Genomic DNA, 19,368 nt, shown 5'->3' on the forward strand with positions numbered 1-19,368 from the left:
TTGTTGTTGCAGGGTTCAACGCTGCCAGCCACCAAAACTACGAGAGAACGAGTTGCTCTTTCATTCTCCAGCATGTCGGACTGGGCCAGTAGTCCAACGACTGCTATTATTCTCTCTCTCTCTCTCTCTCTCTCTCTCTCTCTCTCTCTCTCTCTCTCTCTCTCTCTCTCTCTCTCTCTTTTAAAGGTAACTTACGGGGGGAGGGGGTGTCCAGAAATATGGCTGTCAGTGTGTGTGTGTGTGTGTGTGTGTGTGTGTGTGTGTGTGTGTGTGTGTATCACACGTCTATGGCTGAGCCAGATACCCATTCATCAAACAGCTCTGGGGATGAACACCTGGGTTGGGTGTAGGCCGAATGCCATACCGAGGATTCGAACCCGTGCAGGTCCGATCCCCCCCCCCCCCTAGGCTGGCCCGTGCTGACTCATGGTCAGTAATACTAACCACTACGCCACGTGTGTGTGTGTGTGTGTGTGTGTGTGTGTGTGTGTGTGCGTGTGTGTGTTTACGAGCGAGTGTATGTCTCTGTGTACGTAATTAGTAACTGTGTATTGTCCTGTCCCTACACCTAGTATGTGTACCATGTCTTTACTCTTACGTATACACACACACACACACACACACACACACACACACACCAGCCGAAGCCAGGTACTTATTTACTGACCAGCACTGAGATGGGGAAAGGATGAACAGCTGGATGGACTGTGGGTTGATTACCACATCCAGAATTCGAACGCAGGACGGGGCCCCTTGTGTGAATCGCTGCCGCTAACCCCACACCCCGGACGCCCGTGTGGGGCTGCTCTGTGGCAACTGGCGTTAAAATCTACCTCACGAAGAATGCTTCTAATCCACCCGCTCACTCAACCCGCAATCACAATGTAGATTTTTAGTCTACATTCACCTCTCGGGGCGTGAGACTAAAACCACGAGTCTATCCTGCTCCTGTAAACCAGTTACTGGACAAGGGTAGAGCGCGATGCGGCCTTTCCACGGGCGTCCACGCGTTCTGCGGCGCCTCGCTGAGGAGAGAAAGTTCGCTGGGGCGAGCATAGCTGTGCATGTTGTGCGTCAGCATGTGTTTGCCGCCGTGCCGGCGTGCGCTTAAGTCCCCCCGCGTGCGGGGTAGGGAGGGAGTTCCACACGCGTGTGGGGAGGGGGGGATCTCCTGGCCATTGACCGTATAATTAACAATAACTTTCTGCATGTTGTCCACAGCCAACACTTTCATTACTCACTCTATTCCGTTCATATCCACGACGCTGCCAAAGTAAATTCTCCAACGTCTTTTTCCCAACAAACGCCTTCCTTCGTTTTCATGCCATCGCTCTGTGTGTTCTCTGTCTTTTTACACCTCTCGCCAAGGAATAAAAGGAATTACGTCATCAAACTTGGTACAGCAGGGAGTGTAGTAAAGGACGTGATCAACTCACGCCTAACTCTTCTCTCTTCCATGTAGGACCAATCTATGGCCTTTATAGCCTCTCTCTCTCTCTCTCGATGTAACCCGCGTCTCTTCATTGTGCCACTGTCTTTCGTGGCTCCTCTCTCCTGCACACTCTATGTCCTCTGGCTCTGCCACGGGAATAGTTCGCTGGCTATTTTCCTTGCGGCGCACAGCTTCCATCGGCACACTTCTAGCGAGGATAAATACCAGCGTTCGTTTGGAAGAGATTCCCTCACTGTGTCCCAAAACCTCACTGTTCTACACTGACTGGGAATGCATTTTATCGACTCTGAACTTTGCCTTGTCACCTTTCTACGTTGACGCAATCCTTCATGATTCTGTATTTCCATCTCGACCTTGATATCGCCTGCCAATACGTTGTAGTCCCTCTGGCGAGACATTTTGTATTGATTTAGAGAAGGAACGGTTCTAGGACCATTCGCGCACAGCCTAATTTTCAACTGTCATGGAACCATAGCCCACCATCGATAGCCAAACACCCCCCGTATACCATATCTCTCCAAATTGTTGTATCTCATGCACCACGACTGCAGCCTTCTTGTGTATCAAGAAGTTGATTATGATATATATATATATATATATATATATATATATATATATATATATATATATATATATATATATGTGTGTGTGTGTGTGTGTGTGTGTGTGTGTGTGTGTGTGTGAGTGTATGAACGTCTCATTAAACAGGAAGGTGGGGGGGAAGGGGGACTAAGCTTCGTTAGTGATGCAGGGAGATAAGTAGTTCCCCCCCCCCCCCCTCTTCCCAATCCCACATCTCCCCCGCCCCTCCCTCAGTGGCAGATGTTTGTGGCACAGACAACCCTCCCCCCTGCCTCCACCTCATTCCCCCTCCCCGGCAAGAATACCTCCACCATGGCTTTGTTCCGACGCCGTCGGGCCGTCGCAGGACTAATAAGGCCAGTCTGAAGGACTGCGGATACAGAGCTAAACGTATGATCTTCCGTCATCGATTCGGGTGTCGGAGGGCCGTCGCACGTGCCCCCACCCTGTCCGACACCCCACCCAGGGCCGCACACCTGCCGGGAGGCGGGACCGTCGGAACGCGCACCCAATCAGCGGCGGGTACGCGAACGTGCGGCCAACCAGCGTCGGCCCGCCCGGCCAGGTGCCACCCAGGGGACGCCGCACACCACGCCACACTCAGTTGGTTACCGGGCGGGGAGTAGAGCGGACGCACTCTCCGGCGCTCCTCTCTTCCACCCTTCCCGCTCTCCTCACACGCCAGACAAGATGTGAGGCGCTGGGCTCGGCGCCTCCAACTGCCGCTACGAGTCAGCTCGCTGTTTTCCATCTGTGATCTCAACTGTGATAATGCCGAAAGGTTTCCTGGTGAAAAGGAGAGACGACATGAGTGCTTTGGACTTGGTGCCCTACCGGCCGTGGCGCGACGCCTCCTTGCCTGCCGAGCAAGAGGAACCGGTGGACTTCAGCTTCCGGAGTCGACGCGAGAGCCAGAGGTCGGAGGCGAGGTCCCGCGAGGACCTGCAGCAGGTACGTGTTGAAGGGTACGTGGAGGGCGTGAAGGAGGTGGTGCACGTGCGAGGCGCCGATAAGGGGAGTCGCCTGCTAGTCAGGACGCCGGACTCGGGCTTCAGTAGCCCCTCCGACGGCGACTTCTACAGGAGGTCCGTGTGCCAAACGCCATCGGCAAGACTTCCGCCTAAGCTGCACCCTGACGTGGTGGCCCCGTGTGAGGGGGAGCAGACGGCGCCCCTGGCACTTATCAAGAGGAAGCATCCGGACGATGAGCAGAGGACCCTTCTGCATGTCTCCACTGTGCAGCCGCCTCCAGAACCCAGCCAATTCCAACCTTTCCAGCTGACCATACCACGCGTGGACGACCCGCGGTACATCATCCCGCCTCAGACCAGCCCGTACCACCTGTTGTCCCCCACGCTGTACTGGCCGCATGGCTCCTCGCCCCTCAGGTCGCCCATCCCGTTCACCTCGCCCCTCGGCCGCTCGCCGTACGACCTCAGTCACACTGCGGTGCCACTCCACAGCCCCCAGGAGGGACTCAACCTCACCACGCGTCCTCTGGGCTCGCCGCGCCTCACCACGCCCATCAAGGTCCCGGCGAAGTCGCCAGGGAGCAGTATCGCCACGCCACAGAAGCGCAAGTCCCCCAGCACCTCCGGCTCGTCCGAGAAGAAGTTGAAAACCTCCAAGAAGACGAAGGCAGCGAGGCGTCTCAACTTCGACGAGGACAAGACGTCGCCCGTGTCGGGTACCATCATCAGGGAGTTGGCGGAGGGCGAGGAGCCCCTGGTCGTCAGGAAGGGCGACATAGACCCCGCCTACAACGTCGTTGAGATCACAGAGGAAGCCAAAGCTGAGCTTGCCAAGATTGACAACAAGATCGGCGACTACGTGTGTCGACTCTGCAAGGAGATGTACGACGACGCCTTCGGTCTGGCCCAACACCGGTGCTCGCGGATCATCCACGTCGAGTACCGGTGCCCAGAATGCGACAAGGTTTTCAACTGCCCTGCCAACCTGGCCTCCCACAGGAGGTGGCACAAACCCAAGACCTCTATCACGTCTACCTCCGCTCCCACCACCAGCGCCGCCCCCACCAAGAATGAGGCTGAGGGAACGCCAGGCAAGAGCTACTCCGAGAATAACAACAACAGCAGCAGCGCCAACAACAACAACCTGCTGAAGGGCCCGCCGGCTTTGGTGCCGCTGCCACAGTTCATGGCGATGGCCAGGGAGGAGGAATCCTCCGAGGAACAGTTCGAGTGTGAGCTGTGCTTCAAGAAGTTCAAGCGGCAGTCTTACCTGAGGAAGCACTTGGCGACCCACCGCGGGGAGCCGAGCGACGCCGACGGTGCAGGACCCTCTCAAGTTCCTCAGCCCCCGGCGCTGACGCCCTTGCTGTCGCCGCCCTTCCCCAGCGAGGTCCTGCCCTGCCACCTGTGTGCTGCCGCCTTCTACACACCTGCAGCGCTGGAGCTGCACCTCGAGACGACTCACATGCCCAAGCTGGAGTCTGCGGGCGTCCCGCTGCACGTGCCACGCCCTCAGTTCTCACCCCGGGCGGCCCTCCCGACGCATCCCCCGCCGCCCCCACCACCTCATCTCCTTCATCGTCCTCATCAGATCTCCGCGCCGACGTAACTCATCATCGTCGTCCCCCTCTTCTTCCTCTTCCTCCTCCTCCTTCTTCTTCCTCACCCTCAATTCATCTTCCTCGGTGCTACAGAAGTCCAACGGATGTCAAGAAGATGTCCCCGGGGCGTCTGGAGACTTCTCCCAGCGGGCGCGTTCTAACCAGCGGCGTCGCCCTGCTCTTCCCGGCCTCAGCGCGGCGTCAGGGCAAGGTCCTCCCCCGTATATGTGTACGTGTTGTTCCAGCAGCAAGCAGCAGCAGCAGCAACACCCGGCACACCACCGGCACATCAGGTATACCACATCCCAGGCTGTTTTATATAAATATATATACTCTGTCTCGACTCCCACACTCCGGCTGACCATGGTACACCCTAGTCGAGTCAATTTTGGTCGTTTTGTCTCTGTCTTTTCATTAAGTGTCTCTGATGTATCCATTACTGTAATGCAGACAACTGGGGGAGAGGGAAAATAGATTCAAAGATTTTGTATATCCACACATGGTTCACATCCAGGGGTCCACCCACCTTGTGTGTGTGTGTGTGTGTGTGTGACGTTGTCCTCAATCACAAATTTACTCCAGGTGTTTTTTACAAGTGTCTCGTGTCACTAGCCAGCCACAACCACCATCATCATCATCATAATGACAAATGCAGGTCATTCTGCTGAACTCCTGTCATTATGATGTTATATAAACATATCTTGGCTGATTTTCTGACCATAAACTCTGGCATTTGTCCTCAACTTCTTCATCAATTCCACTCTCAATCAATCCTACCCCGCCCCCAGTTGTCCTATTAGTTTACATTGTATATTGTAGGTTTAACTGATTAATGATTCCAATCAAGTACCTGATTATACCAGAAGGAGCATAGGATTATATTTCTGTATCATTAACAATGTGACGATTATAGAGCTCGGGTGAAAATTAGAGGTGAGGCTGGGGGGGTGTTTTCTATACATATATGGTTATAGATTAGCAGTGACCTGTATGTTGTTACATTTTCTTTCCCTTTGTGGATGGTTCATAGATGATGATGATGATTTAAAGAAAATTGTGTATCGTTAGGGGATAAAAAGAGAGAGAGAGGAGATTTATATGTACTGATCTATGTGTAATCGCCACAGACAATCTTGACTCTTTATCTATTGAGCTGGTTATCATGATCTATTCTGGGATATCTTCTGAGGGGCGTGAGGAGAGACACGCTTTACCTTCTCGCCTGACTGTGTAATATCCCCAGTGCGCCAGCCTTCACCACCCTTTATCCACACACACCCCCCGAAGCTCTTGTGTTTGACCATGACGGGAAATCATCTCGTGTGTTCTTTTTGGTTCCATTTAAGCACGTAAGGACTTAGGTAATTATAATGTTAGTTATGATGATGTTTTCAAAAGATGATTGGACGGACGCAAGCAGCCTCTCCCGTTCACTACGAAGAAGAAAATTTGGATTCATCGTAAATGTGTGTGTGTGTGTGTGTGTGTGTGTGTGTGTGTGTTCATGGATGCCGCTCAGATGACCAGACCCTTCGATATTTTCTCTTGTGGATCATACTTTTCCTTATATGATCGCTGGGTTATTTGGTGTCTTAAAGGATCGTTCCCCCGGGGTTACCCGATTTAGTCACGGGGGGGAGGGGAAACATGCCTCGGTTCTTCTCCAAGTGACGAGCGTAGGACGGGTCGGATATCGGCTTATGATGCGTCAGTGGACGGCGCGTAATGCGTCGGACATCGGCGTAGGATGCGTCAGTGGATGGCGTATAATGCGTCGGACATCGGCGTAGGATGCGTCAGTGGATGGCGTATAATGCGTCGGACATTGATGTAGGTTGCGTCGGACATCGGCGTAGGATGCGTCGGATATCGGCGTATCATGACTAGGTCACCGGGGTATAAATGCGTCGGATAGCGGCGTACATAATGCGTCGGGGGGGGGGGGGGGGGGTGTCACTGCTCGTCACCGGTGGTGCTACAATGAGGTCACGGTATGGGGTCACATCCCAGACTGAAGTCCCTCCAGTGGCGGATTCGATCCTTAATAATCTCTCTCTCTCTCTCTCTCTCTCTCTCTCTCTCTCTCTCTCTCTCTCTCTCTCTCTCTCTCTCTCTCTCTCTTCCGATCGATCTTTTTTTTTTCTCACCCCCCCTCCCTTCCCTTCCCTTCCCCTCACCCACCCAAAGTCTTTGTTCCCACCAATCTCTGGATATCCAATTACAGCTTCCATTATGGCGACTCCAGCGTTCGATAGGGGGGGTGAGAGAGAGAGAGAGAGAGAGAGAGAGAGAGAGAGAGAGAGAGAGAGAGAGAGAGAGAGAGAGAGAGAGAGAGAGCGAAGAGGGATTTAGAAAAGGGGAATTTACGATTTTTTTTATCTCTTCAAAATTCTAACTCAACGATCCGATAATATATATATATATATATATATATATATATATATATATATATATATATATATATATATATATATATATATTGCCCTTCACTATTGAAATTGACCAAGTCCACTAGGCGCATCCATGAACACCGTACTTTAGAAATATAAGAAAGAAATATTCCACTGATTATACAAAACAATATATATATATATATATATATATATATATATATATATATATATATATATATATATATATATATATATATATACAAACACGTAAAAAAAAGGGGTGGGCAGGGGAGGTTAAACTGAATTTTGTAGTAGGCTATCAAATGCATTTGACACACCCGTGTTTACTGTAAGTGTCATACACACCAATTGGGCCAGCCAAGGTTGGTGGTGGACGTGCTGGGAAGCGTGCAACGTGCCAGAAACTCCGTGCAATCAGTCCAGTGCAATGTACACCAGTAAGTCGACTCTAAGGAAGAAGAAAGTAAGGAAGAAAGTAAAATTTACAAAAAAAAAAAACCCAAAAAAAAAGAAAAAGAAGAAAAAAAATCTTATTTCCACTAGTCTTAGAAATACAAATTACTGAAGTCAATGCAATTGATAACTTATAGAGAGAAAGAGAAAGTAAAGATAAATTTAAGACAAAGAAACATGCAAGCTATGGGTTCGGGCATACTTGACAAATATTGAGAAATATACGATAATGCTAAGAATATATATATATATATCTATATTGTAAACTTGACGTAAATCAATTGATGTCTTGCTTTGGGAGAGGCTGCCTTGCGTCCCCCCCCCCCCCCGTGTGTTCACTATCCATCACATGTTTTTCAAAATGTAGAGAGAGAGAGAGAGAGAGAGAGAGAGAGAGAGAGAGAGAGAGAGAGAGAGAGAGAGAGAGAGAGAGAGAAGGTGGCTGTGTGTAAATCGTTAGTCACATTAGTGTAAGTTATCATCTTCAACCGTGTGTCTCGTTGTGCCATACAAGACTTGTACAGGCGTGAGATAAGTGTGTGTTTTTATAAGTATATATATATATATATATATATATATATATATATATATATATATATATATATATATATATATATATATATATATATATATATATATATGTATGTATGTATGTATGTATACTGTTAACAGAAGTGAGGGGGAGAGAGAGAGAGAGAGAGAGAGAGAGAGAGAGAGAGAGAGAGAGAGAGAGAGAGAGAGAGAGAGAGAGAGAGAAAGCGTGTGTGAGAGACAGAGAGATAAATACACTCGAGACTTCTCTGATCGAATATTTATCTTTCTCTCGCTCGCTTGTTCGCTCGCCCTCACTGCAGCTGATCATTATTAATCCGGTATTGATCACTGGCTGAAGTCCTCATTGACGGGAGGTGGTTGATCGCGTGGTCTATCTGTGGCTGAATGATCAGATGCTGTTCACTCATGACGTCACGATGGCGGCTGAATGATCGACTGCTGTTCACTCATGACGTCATGGCGGAGGCTGATCCGCCCTCGCTTCACAGTGACAAGTCAGTCCATCGCGACGGCCTCAAGTGGACAGCTGGTCATCAGCTGCCCAGCATGACGCCATCGTAACATGACAGCTGATCATCATCATGGGCTGTTCACGCCATCCTCACCCTTGCTCTGGAGGCCAGAGATGAACAAGGGAGACGTACCACACCGCCTGGATCCAGGCCCGAGTGTCCCTGGATACACACCGCCTGGATCCAGCCAGGCCCCGGTGTCCCCGGATACACACCACCTGGATCCAGCCAGGCCGCCAGAGTCATTTCCAGTGTCTCCAGATGTATCCGGGTCTACATATGTATGTATCCAGTAACCACATATGTATCCAGTACTTCCATCTCCCTGAAGGTTAAAAAGATCTTTGTTGTGTATTCGTAGTGAGATCTTTGGCTATTTGGAAAACTCATCTCTTCTTCCAGTGATCTTCGGGTAGTTAAGTTCGAAATACTGTCATTTTCTAAATATTGTCCTTTTTCCCTCTTCCTTCTTGAACTCATTTGAACTCACTATCTTGCTGTCAGAGCCGAATATCATCTCGTTCCTGGGCATTAGCGACCTCAAGACCTTTGATCATCTATAGACCCAGGATCTCTGGATATTCTCTCGTCCATATTTTCGTAGTGAAAGATATTCGAAGAGGATCTTCCTCCTTTTTTTTTTTTTGGCGTCTCGCTTTCACCCGATCCTTGAACTCCGCTTACGTCAAGGGAAGGCAGACTGACGCACTTGTTGAGGGAAAGACCCGAACGTGCGCGCCTTGAGGAGGCAACCACCAAGTTACCCCCATTCGCACAAGAGAGCCATGGATGCCTTGCGCTACGCTTCCTCCGTAATCTGGAAAATGCTCCGCGTTCCTTCAAGAACTGAGACCATCGGGAACGCATTACCCTCCCCCCTCACAGCGCCTCATGTCTGTCTTCTCTTCTCTGCTGTCCGCACCGGAGGGGAAATCGGGAGCAAGGGTGAACAGACAAGTCTATGTCCCCGTGTTCCACGTACCTTCCTTCCTCCTCCTCCTCCTCCCTCTCCCCTCCTGTGCTCACAGCTATGATGCCGCTCGTCTTTCATAAACATATACTCCGGACTCTGCATTAAGAGAGTGTGTGATCGCTTTTAAAGCATATATTGACCGAGCGGTGTATACGATCCAACACCACCCCTGGGGAACACGACGGTAACGACGACTATCCTTGAGCACGACGGTAGAACGACCCCTGAGTACGACCTTTGGGAACGACAACCTGGCCTTCCGATGACCAAGGCTTCTTACGCAGTCGTGCTGGAGGGGTCCGTATAATACAGTCGTGTTCGAGGGGGGGTCGCACCCAGTCGTGCGCGTGGGGGTCGTCGAGAATCATATACACCAGAAAAAATAAGAAGATTTTGTTTCACCCGCTGTGAGTGTGTCTGTGTCTGCGTCCGTGCTCGCGCGCGCGTGTGTCTGTCTGTGTCTGTGTGTATATGTGTCTGTACGTGTGTGTGTGTGTGTGTGTGTGTGTGTGTGTGTGTGTGTGTGTGTGTGTGTGTGTGTGTGCGCGCGCGCGCGCGTCACCGCCGCTGAAGAAAGATGAGCGAGTCTCTAGTCACATACCGTAGCGTGGCGACCATCAGTACCTGGAGGGGCTGGGAAATCTCGCTGGCAGCGTTGCATGCTCGCCACAGAAGGGGCGCCGTCTTCGGGGGCCAGCATTTCCCCACGCCCGTGTGCCTCGTTATGATCTCATGGTCGCCTGGTAGTAGTCTAGTCGTTAAGGTCCCTGGCGGGAGAGGAGGGTCGTTCTAAGAGTCGTCCGTCTGGTGTTAGGCGGGTCGTCGTCGTCGTCGTCCGCGGCGCCCCCGCCCGTCCTCCTCCTCCTCCTACGCCAGTGTAGTCGTATCCACTAAGTCAATGATCCCTAGTACCTAATTCTAACTTGTAAGGCGAGAGTGATTTTCTAGTCTCTAGTATAAGGTTCGCTTTTAGTTATACTTGAACGATTTCTTTTTTTTTTTACATACGTCTTTTTTTTTAGAGTTCGTACGCTTCTAGTCATTGTTTCATAAGGTTTCGCACGTCAAGTCCGGACGTATATAGTAATACTTCTTATTTTTTTGGTTTTTCTGGCCACATTTCATGGTTGCAATTTCTAGTCGTAGCCGCTGACACGAGCCGATAGCCAGTTCACACGCGAGTCAGTATTCCGTGTCACACACACAGACACACACACACACACACACACACACACATACACACACACATCCCTCCTCCCTCCTCCTCCTCCTTCTACTACTACTACTACTAGAGTCGACTACGTTTATGGTCTTATACAAAGATTGAGTCTAGTCGAGTATGAGTGCAGGTCTAGTCAATAGTCTCTTAAGTTTCCAGTGGGTCAGCTTCCACTCGAGGCGGCTCAGAACAAGACGTTTTAGCTTTCTTAAGGGTTGCTAAACCGCCACACATCCATCCCCGACCTCCATAGGTACAGTAGCTTCACTGCGACGGTACGAGCCTTGGGTGCGACGGTACGAGCCTTGGGTGCGACGGTACGAGGCTTAGGTGCGAAGGTACGAGCCTTGGTTGCGACGGTGCGAGCTTTAGTTGCGACGGTACGAGGCTTAGGTGCGACGGTACGAGCCTTGGTTGCGACAGTGCGAGGCTTAGGTGCGAAGGTACGAACCTTGGGTGTGACAGTACGATCTTTGGGTACGACGGTGCGATCCTTGGGTGTGACGGTACGATCCATGAGTGCGACGGTGCGATCCTTAGGTGCGACGGTACGAACCTTGGGTGTGACGGTACGATCCTTGGGTGTGACGGCGTGGCCTTTCCGATCACGCGGCCCCTTGAGCGTCACAGGTCGAAAAGGGGGTCCAGGCCATCATGCCCAAGGATCGCACAGTCGTGCCTTTAAGGGCCGTGCCCCGTCGACCTCAAGAGCCGTATCTCCGACCTCAAGGCCCGTACCGTCGACCTCAAGGCCCGTACCTTCGACCTCAAGGCCCGTACCTTCGACCTCAAGGCCCGTACCTTCGACCTCAAGGCCCGTAGCGTCGACCTCAAGGGCCTTACATTCGACCTCAAGGCCCTTGCCGTCGACCTCAAGGCCCGTACCTTTCGACCTCAAGGGCCTTACATTCGACCTCAAGGCCCGTATCTTTCGACCTCAAGGGCCGTATCGTCGGCCAGAAGGAACTCCAGCACACCTAACCCCAAGTTCCTCCCTTCTGCTCGGCTCATTTGCCTCAACACTTCCCAGGTCTCCGTGAAGCCATCACACCATGACAGGGAAGTGGTGTATACAAGCCAGCCCCACTTAGCGGCGCTCGTACCTAGGACATAGGCACGACAGTTGTTCACGACGCTGTGACACACGTCGTCCAGGTTCGATACCCTCTAAAATGTAGTCTAGTCAAAGGTAATTTCTAGTATGAGTCGGTAACTAGTCAATAATAAGGTAATTCGAAAGTAATCCACCTCGAGTCAAGTTTCTCTAGTCAAATAGGTAATTCTATATATATATATACACAAAAGTCTAGTCAGCTGTTCAAAAGGTAGTCAGTCATTTCGTTAACGAGGTGTTAAAATCATCTAGAGTAGGTTAAGGGTATGATGAAAAATTCCTATAGTATGTTAAGGGTATGATGAAAATTCCTAGAGTATGTTAAAGGTATGATGAGTAAATTTCTAGAGTATGTTAAGGGTATGATGAGCAATTCCTAGAGTATGTTAAGGGTATGATGAGCAATTCCTAGAGTAGGTTAAGGGTATGATGAGTAAATCCTAGAGTATGTTAAGGGTATGATGAGTAATTCCTAGAGTAGGTTAAGGGTATGATGAGTAAATTACTAGAGTATGTTAAGGGTATGATGAGTAATTCCTAGAGTAGGTTAAGGGTATGATGAGTAATTCCTAGAGTAGGTTAAGGGTATGATGAGCAATTCCTAGAGTAAGTTAAGGGTATGATGAGCAATTCCTAGAGTATGTTAAGGTTATGATGAGTAATTCCTAGAGTAGGTTAAGGGTATGATGAGCAATTCCTAGAATAGGTTAAGGGTATGATGAGTAGTTCCCAGTAATCATACATACATGTAAATTCGGACCAGCCTTTTCTAGTTTAGGGTCACCTAGTCACAGCGATGCCCTAGTGCAGGGATAAGGCAGGCCACTAGAAACACGAACTAGTCACCATCAACTAGTGCTGCTAGTCAGCTAAACGTGACTTCTAGTAAAAAAAAAAAAATAAAAAAGGGCAAACCAGGTCATGTTAGGAATTCTAGTCAGGTTTCTAGTAAGTTTCTTGTTAAGGGTAGGGTATGATCATAGGTTATCTAGAACTAGGCGAACTGAAACTCTAGTCATGGGTGATTCTAGTTAGAATCTTGTTGAATGGAGGGATATGTTGGAGGGGGGGGGGGGAGGAGATATGCAGGTAATCTGAAACTAGATATTCTAGTTACGTGGGGGTAGATTCTAGTTACGTGGGGGGTAGATTCTAGTTACGTGGGGGTAGATTCTAGTCACGTGGGGGTAGATTCTAGTCACGTGGGGGTAGATTCTAGTCACGTGGGGGTAGATTCTAGTCACGTGGGGGGTAGATTCTAGTCACGTAGGGGTAGATTCTAGTCACGTGGGGGGTAGATTCTAGTAACGTGGGGGTAGATTCTAGTCACGTGGGGGTAGATTCTAGTCACGTAGGGGTAGATTCTAGTCACGTGGGGGGTAGATTCTAGTCACGTGGGGGGTAGATTCTAAGTCACGTGGGGGGGTAGATTCTAAGTCACGTGGAGGTATATTCTAGTCACGTGGGGGGTAGACTCCAGTCACGTGGGGGTAGACTCTAGTCACGTGGGGGGGGGGGTAGATTCTAGTCACGTGGGGGGTGATTCTAGTCAATTCAGATATCTAGTCAGCTGGGGATTCTCACCACTTCAAAGAGCCTCTAGTTAGCTTCTGGGATTCTAGGCCGGTGGGAATATTCTACTTTAGCCACCTTTTTTTTCCCCCTTAAGATGGGTGTGGATTCTAGTCAGGGGAGATCCCACATATCTAGAGATTCTAGTCAGCTGGGGATTCTAGTCAAGGAAGGGGATCCCACTTCCCTTGAGGATTCTAGTCAGTCGAGACGTCTAGTCAAAGGGGATGTTACTTAATAGGTGATTCTAGTCACGTGAGGGATGCCAGTCGTGTCGAAAATCGAGTCAAAGAGGATTCTACGTACTCAAGGGTTCTAGTCAAATGGGAATGTTACCTAGATTCTAGTCAAAGGGGATCATACTTACTTGGGGATTCTAGTCAAAGGGGATTATCTTCAAAGAGATTCTAGTCAAAGGGGTTTCTACTTACTTGGGGATTCTAGTCAAAGGGGATGCCTCCTAGATGGGATTCTAGTCAAAGGGAAATCTTACTTGGGGATTCTAGTCATAGGGGATTCTACTTACTTGGGGATTCTAGTCAAAGGGGATGCCTCCTAGATGGGATTCTAGTCAAAGGGAAATCTTACTTACCTGGACATTCTAGTCAAAAGGGATTTCATTTCCTTGGAGATTCTAGTCAAAGACGACCTTACTTACTTGAAAGATTCTAGTCAAGGGGGATTCTTGTCATGGGAGGTTAAATCGGGTTAGCTTAGTAGGATTCTAGTAAGATGGAGATTCTAGTCAAGCAAGTCGTGAGCCAAGTCACGCACCTATTCTAGTCCGTCTAAGAATCGAAGTAAACCCAAACGAATCTAGTCAGCTGATGATTCTAGTCAGAGCTCCTTTTAAAGGGCGGATCATACAGCTAGAGGCGCTAAATCTAGAGGAAGCGGCCTACGCTTCCCAGCCAAGTAAGGTGGATCTAGATCTAGGTTTTCCACTCGTTCGATTCCATACGCCTCTGGGTCACCTTAATGTTCGTCACCTCGACTTCGCCCAACCAACCGTACGTGGTCTGTCAGTGTTTCAAGAAATGATTGATCCACGCCCGTACGTGTCACGTACGTGTCGCCCATGACCGTACGTGTCACGTACGTATCGCCCATGACCGTACGTGTCACCCATGACCGTACGTGTCACGTACGTGTCGCCCATGACCGTACGTGTCACCCATGACCATACGTGTCACGTACGTGTCACCCATGACCGTACGTGTCACGTACGTGTCGCCCATGACCGTACGTGTCACGTACGTATCGCCCATGACCGCACGTGTCACGTACGTATCGCCCATGACCGTACGTGTCACCCATGACCGTACGTGTCACGTACGTATCGCCCATGACCATACGTGTCACGTACGTATCGCCCATGACCGTACGTGTCACGTACGTGTTACCCATGATCATATCTGGCCATTTTTCTGGGCCAACAGAGAAAATATTGATGGGTAAAGTCAACATAGCGAAATAAACAATCAAAAAAACTTATTCTTCGAATACGTTTCTGCGTGTGTGTGTGTGTGTGTGTGTGTGTGTGTGTGTGCCTGCCAGGGTTCGCGTGTGCGTGTGCCTGTTCGCGTGTGTACATATCTATTACCCTCTCCTTATCTCCACTCCCGCGCTGTGAGAGTGGAGAGAGAGTGAGAGGTGATCCTAAAAGGCAGTAGAACTCTCCCTGACCTCTGGGCCATGAGAAGGGTCGTGTCTCTCTCTCTCTCTCTCTCTCTCTCTCTCTCTCTCTCTCTCTCTCTCTCTCTCTCTCTCTCTCTCGCGAGGTTGGAAGCGGGGCCGATCCTCCTCCAAGACAGTGCAGTACCTCACGTCATTTGGAGGTCGCAAGGTCTCTCTTTGGGGCATCGCTAGGAAACCTGCTGGCCTTTCTCTAAGACCAGGTCATCGGGAGGGAGGGTGTTGGAGGAGGCGGGGCGGCAGTAGTCATGGGTCATCCCCGGAACACGAATAAAGGGGAAAAAAAAAGATGAAAAAAAAGTAGACGAAAAATCATAGTTCCCGTTCGTGATCAAGCTCTTTCTCTTTTTTTTTTTTCCTTACGTTCGTAGGTCAGTTTCCGAAGAGATGACCCCCCCCCCCCTAGAGTAGAAAGGTCACCCCCCAACCTTGAGACGAGAGAGGTCAATCCTACAAACAGAGAGAGAGAGAGAGAGAGAGAGAGAGAGAGAGAGAGAGAGAGAGAGAGAGAGAGAGAGAGAGAGAGAGTCAGTCAGTCAGTTCTCCACTGAGACAGACAGACAAGAGAGGTCACCACCAAATTGCTCAGAGGTCAATGACAGAGTTGCAAAAAAGCAAAAAAAAAAAATGAAAGACAAAAAAAAAAATAAATTATATTAACAAACAGAACATGAACATTGAATGTTCCGGGACCAGAAGGTTGCCAGTATTAACCCTAAGTTAACATGTTAACCCCCACCTTTCACCTTTGGTTGCCCGTATTCCTCAAGCTGGCTGGGTGACGACATTATTCACAAGAATTTTTTTACAAGATTAAAGAAACTAAAGAAAGCTATGTCTGTTTGTAGACGCTTCATTTACAATAAAAAAAATACGTGAAAAAAATGTAAAAAAAAAAAGAGAGAGAAGAAAATCATTGGAAAACGCAAGTGGCGTTTCTTGTATGTTTACAGATGTATACGATTCCTTTTTTTTTTTTCCTTTTATTCTTAAGGTTGTCGTGTGTGCTCAAAGGCGCTCCCTTCCGCCTTGTGAGAGCTGGAGACAGATCTGAGGCCATAACTGTAATGGCTCTTGTGAGTTCTACGAGCGCGTGTGTGTGTGCGTGTGTGTGTGTGTGTGTGTGTGTGTGTGTGTGTGTGTGTGTGTGTGTGTGTGTAGACTAAGTCTGGTGTAAACTCTTAAAGTCTTCTGTTGGACTCGCAGTCCACTATCAGGCTGTAAGGCTTCTGTTGGAGTAACAGTCCTCTGTTAGGGTATAAGGCTTCTGTTGGGCTTCAGTCCCCTGTAAACTATAAGGCTTCTGTTGGGCTTCAGTCCCCTGTAAACTTTAAGTCTTCAATGGGGCTTCAGTCTCCAGTGAGCCCTAAGTCCTCAACGGGCTTCTATTGGGACTTAAGTTCTGTGTAAACCTCAAGTCTTCTATTGGACTTAAGTTTTGTGTAAACTTCAAGTCTTCTACTGGACTTAAATTCTGTGTAAACCATAAGTCTTCAACTGGACTTAAGTTCTGTGTAAACCTCAAGTCTTCTACTGGACTTAAGTTCTGTGTAAACCACAAGTCTTCTACTGGACTTAAGTTCTGTGTAAACCTCAAGTCTTCTACTGGACTTAAGTTCTGTGTAAACCTCAAGTCTTCAACTGTACTTAGGTTCTGTGTAAACCTCAAGTCTTCTATTGGACTTAAGTTCTGTGTAAACCTCAAGTCTTCAACTGGACTTAAGTTCTGTGTAAACCTCAAGTCTTCTAGTGGACTTAAGTTCTGTATAAACCTCAAGTCTTCTATTGGACTTAAGTTCTGTGTAAACCTCAAGTCTTCTACTGAACTTAAGTTCTGTGTAAACCACAAGTCTTCTACTGGACTTAAGTTCTGTGTAAACCCTCAAGTCTTATCATGGACTTGAGTACTCTTACGAACTCACTCAAATTTTTCCGTACAATTCGAATCTTCTATTCATGTATAGTTCAATCCATCTACAAAGGTTTAGATAAGTCTGTAGAGAGAGAATTTTTTTTTTCTAGTTTCCGTAGTTTTCTTGCACTGCTCTGTACCTTCCCCCTCCCCTCGCCATCCCCCCAACTCTTAGCCTTTAGCCTTAGATGTCTTCTAAGTTCTCCGTCTGATTGTATAGCATACTTTTCCCCCCCAACCACCCTACCCCTGTACGTGTCTTAATGACTCTCGTCCCAAGCAACTGTCATAAGACTAACTGACTTCATGACGGAGTGTCTCCCTCCCACCCTCCCCCATTCATGGTGTACCAAAGGAACTAAGACAGAAGAAGGGAAGAAAAAAAAAATACAAATGAGATCATTCCTTTTTGCCGAATCTTCATTGTATACTTTGTACATTTCTTCTTCTTCCTTCTGACCCCTACCTCCTCCTCTCCCTTAACCCCCCCTCCCCACCTTCCTGTTGTTCACACAGCCTGTACATGGACCGCGGGGTGTACGGTGGTGTACATCCACGAGCCAAGGTTGTACAAAAAATAAATAATTAAGCCCTGGGTCGCAGCTGAGCGTAGAATGTATATAAACCATAAACAAAAAACAAAAGCTGGTTGTACTGTAACATATCATTTGTACTCTGTATATTTTCATTCCTTAGATGTAAGACTATTGTACTGTCTTCTGACGTTGATGTGAATATGTTTTGACTTCTGTACATTAGGGATAAAAAAATTGTAATAAATTATTTGTGTGTAGCGACTGTGTTTTCTTTCTCTTGACCTCTTACGATATGAGAGGAATCCAAAACTTGCTTGTCTGTTTGGGGATATGCTAAAGGAGACATTAACCTGTCAGTCTGGAGGCATTAGAGGATTAACATGTTAAGAGACATCTTTGAGGAGGGATTAACCTGTTTATAATCATGTTGGAAACATCTTAAAGGAGAGATTAACATGTTAGTCTTGAAGAATGAGCATAAGAACTAACACACTAGGGTTATCTTAAAGGAAAGATTAACTTGTCAGTCTTGAAGAATTAGAGAAAGAGTTAACATATTCGGGACGCCTTAAAGGAGAAATTAACATGTTAGTCTTGAAGACTCAGGGTACAGAATTAACATATTAGATATACTTTAAAGGAGAGATTAACATGTTAGTCTTGAAGAATTAGAGAAAGAATTAACATATTAGGGATATCTTAAGGGAGAGATGAACACGTCGGTCTTGAATTAGTGAAAAAGAATGAACAGACCAAAGGCCAATATTGAAGTCTGTCATCTCGGTAATGACCAGGAGCACCCAACCACTCTGACCTACACAGGTCATACAAAGTGACCTCTTGAGCACGACGTGATGGCGTGACCTCTGACCTAACCGATCCTTATAAGGTGGGGGGTCACGTCGACCTTCGTGCCATCACACTCCCCCCCAAAAGGGGTTGTCGTATTACTCAAAGGTCGTAACATTGCGCTTCAGGAGGGGGAGGGGGGTCAAACCTTCAACGATCAAAGGGGAAATGTATCAGCCAAGAGAACCACAGGTCATTCCGACCAAGCGTGTGTGTGTGTGTGTGTGTGTGTGTGAGGGAGTGGCATCAGGGTGGACGAGGCCACATCCCAGACCAGAGGGGAGGGAAGGAAAGGTGAGAACCACAGCTTTGTCAAGGGCATCTGCCTAAAATCATCCCTGAGAACAAACTCTTGAACACTAGGAACAAATGCACAAAAGCAAAGAAAAAAAGAAAAAAAAAGACTCAAGAAAATTGTAGCTTTTATTTATATCGATACAACTAGAATGAAAATTTTAATAATAAAAAATTCGGAAAATAAAAAAATCAAGAAAATGGTAACTTTTAATTATATCGACACAACGAAAATGAAAATTTCAATAAAGAAAATCGGAAAATAAATTTTTTTTTCAAATCATCAAAAAATAATTGAAAGTTACCATCAGAAAACGACACGAGAGAAATCTTTTTTAAATCACCAAAATGATAATAAAAGACACAAACATAAAAAAACGACATAACAAAAGAAACTTTTTAAACCACCAAAATAATAATAAAAGACACAATCAGAAAAAAAAGACATAAGAAAATAGAAACATTTAAAATTCACACACACAGAAAAAAAATCTATTCAGAAAATGAAACAAGAAAACACCATCTTTTTATGAATATCCCAAAGACGACTACAATTCATAACTAGATTAAGAGTAAACGACTTAGTTTCACAAGAAGGTATAAATCTAGCACTTTGTAAACTTAAAGTTTCACAAGAAGGTATAAATCTTCATCAATTTCTAA

The 19,368-nt window shown here is 47.8% G+C and overlaps 1 protein-coding gene across 1 annotated transcript; it reads left to right on the plus strand.

Annotated features, from left to right (window-relative positions):
• The first annotated feature begins 2,623 nt into the window (after window positions 1-2,623).
• On the plus strand, window positions 2,624-17,819 carry LOC139747415 (uncharacterized). Its single transcript, XM_071659744.1, has 2 exons — window positions 2,624-12,264; window positions 12,329-17,819. The coding sequence occupies exon 1, from the start codon at window positions 2,807-2,809 to the stop codon at window positions 4,613-4,615; it is 1,809 nt and encodes a 602-aa protein (XP_071515845.1). The 5' UTR covers window positions 2,624-2,806; the 3' UTR covers window positions 4,616-12,264; window positions 12,329-17,819.
• Window positions 17,820-19,368: the final 1,549 nt, after the last annotated feature.

This window comes from Panulirus ornatus, chromosome 68 (genome assembly GCF_036320965.1).
Source record: "Panulirus ornatus isolate Po-2019 chromosome 68, ASM3632096v1, whole genome shotgun sequence".
NCBI lineage: Eukaryota > Metazoa > Arthropoda > Malacostraca > Decapoda > Palinuridae > Panulirus > Panulirus ornatus.

Coding starts and splice junctions, on each gene's coding strand:
- LOC139747415 (XM_071659744.1), top strand. CDS start 2,807: ATGCCGAAAGGTTTCCTGGTGAAAAGGAGAGACGACATGAGTGCTTTG.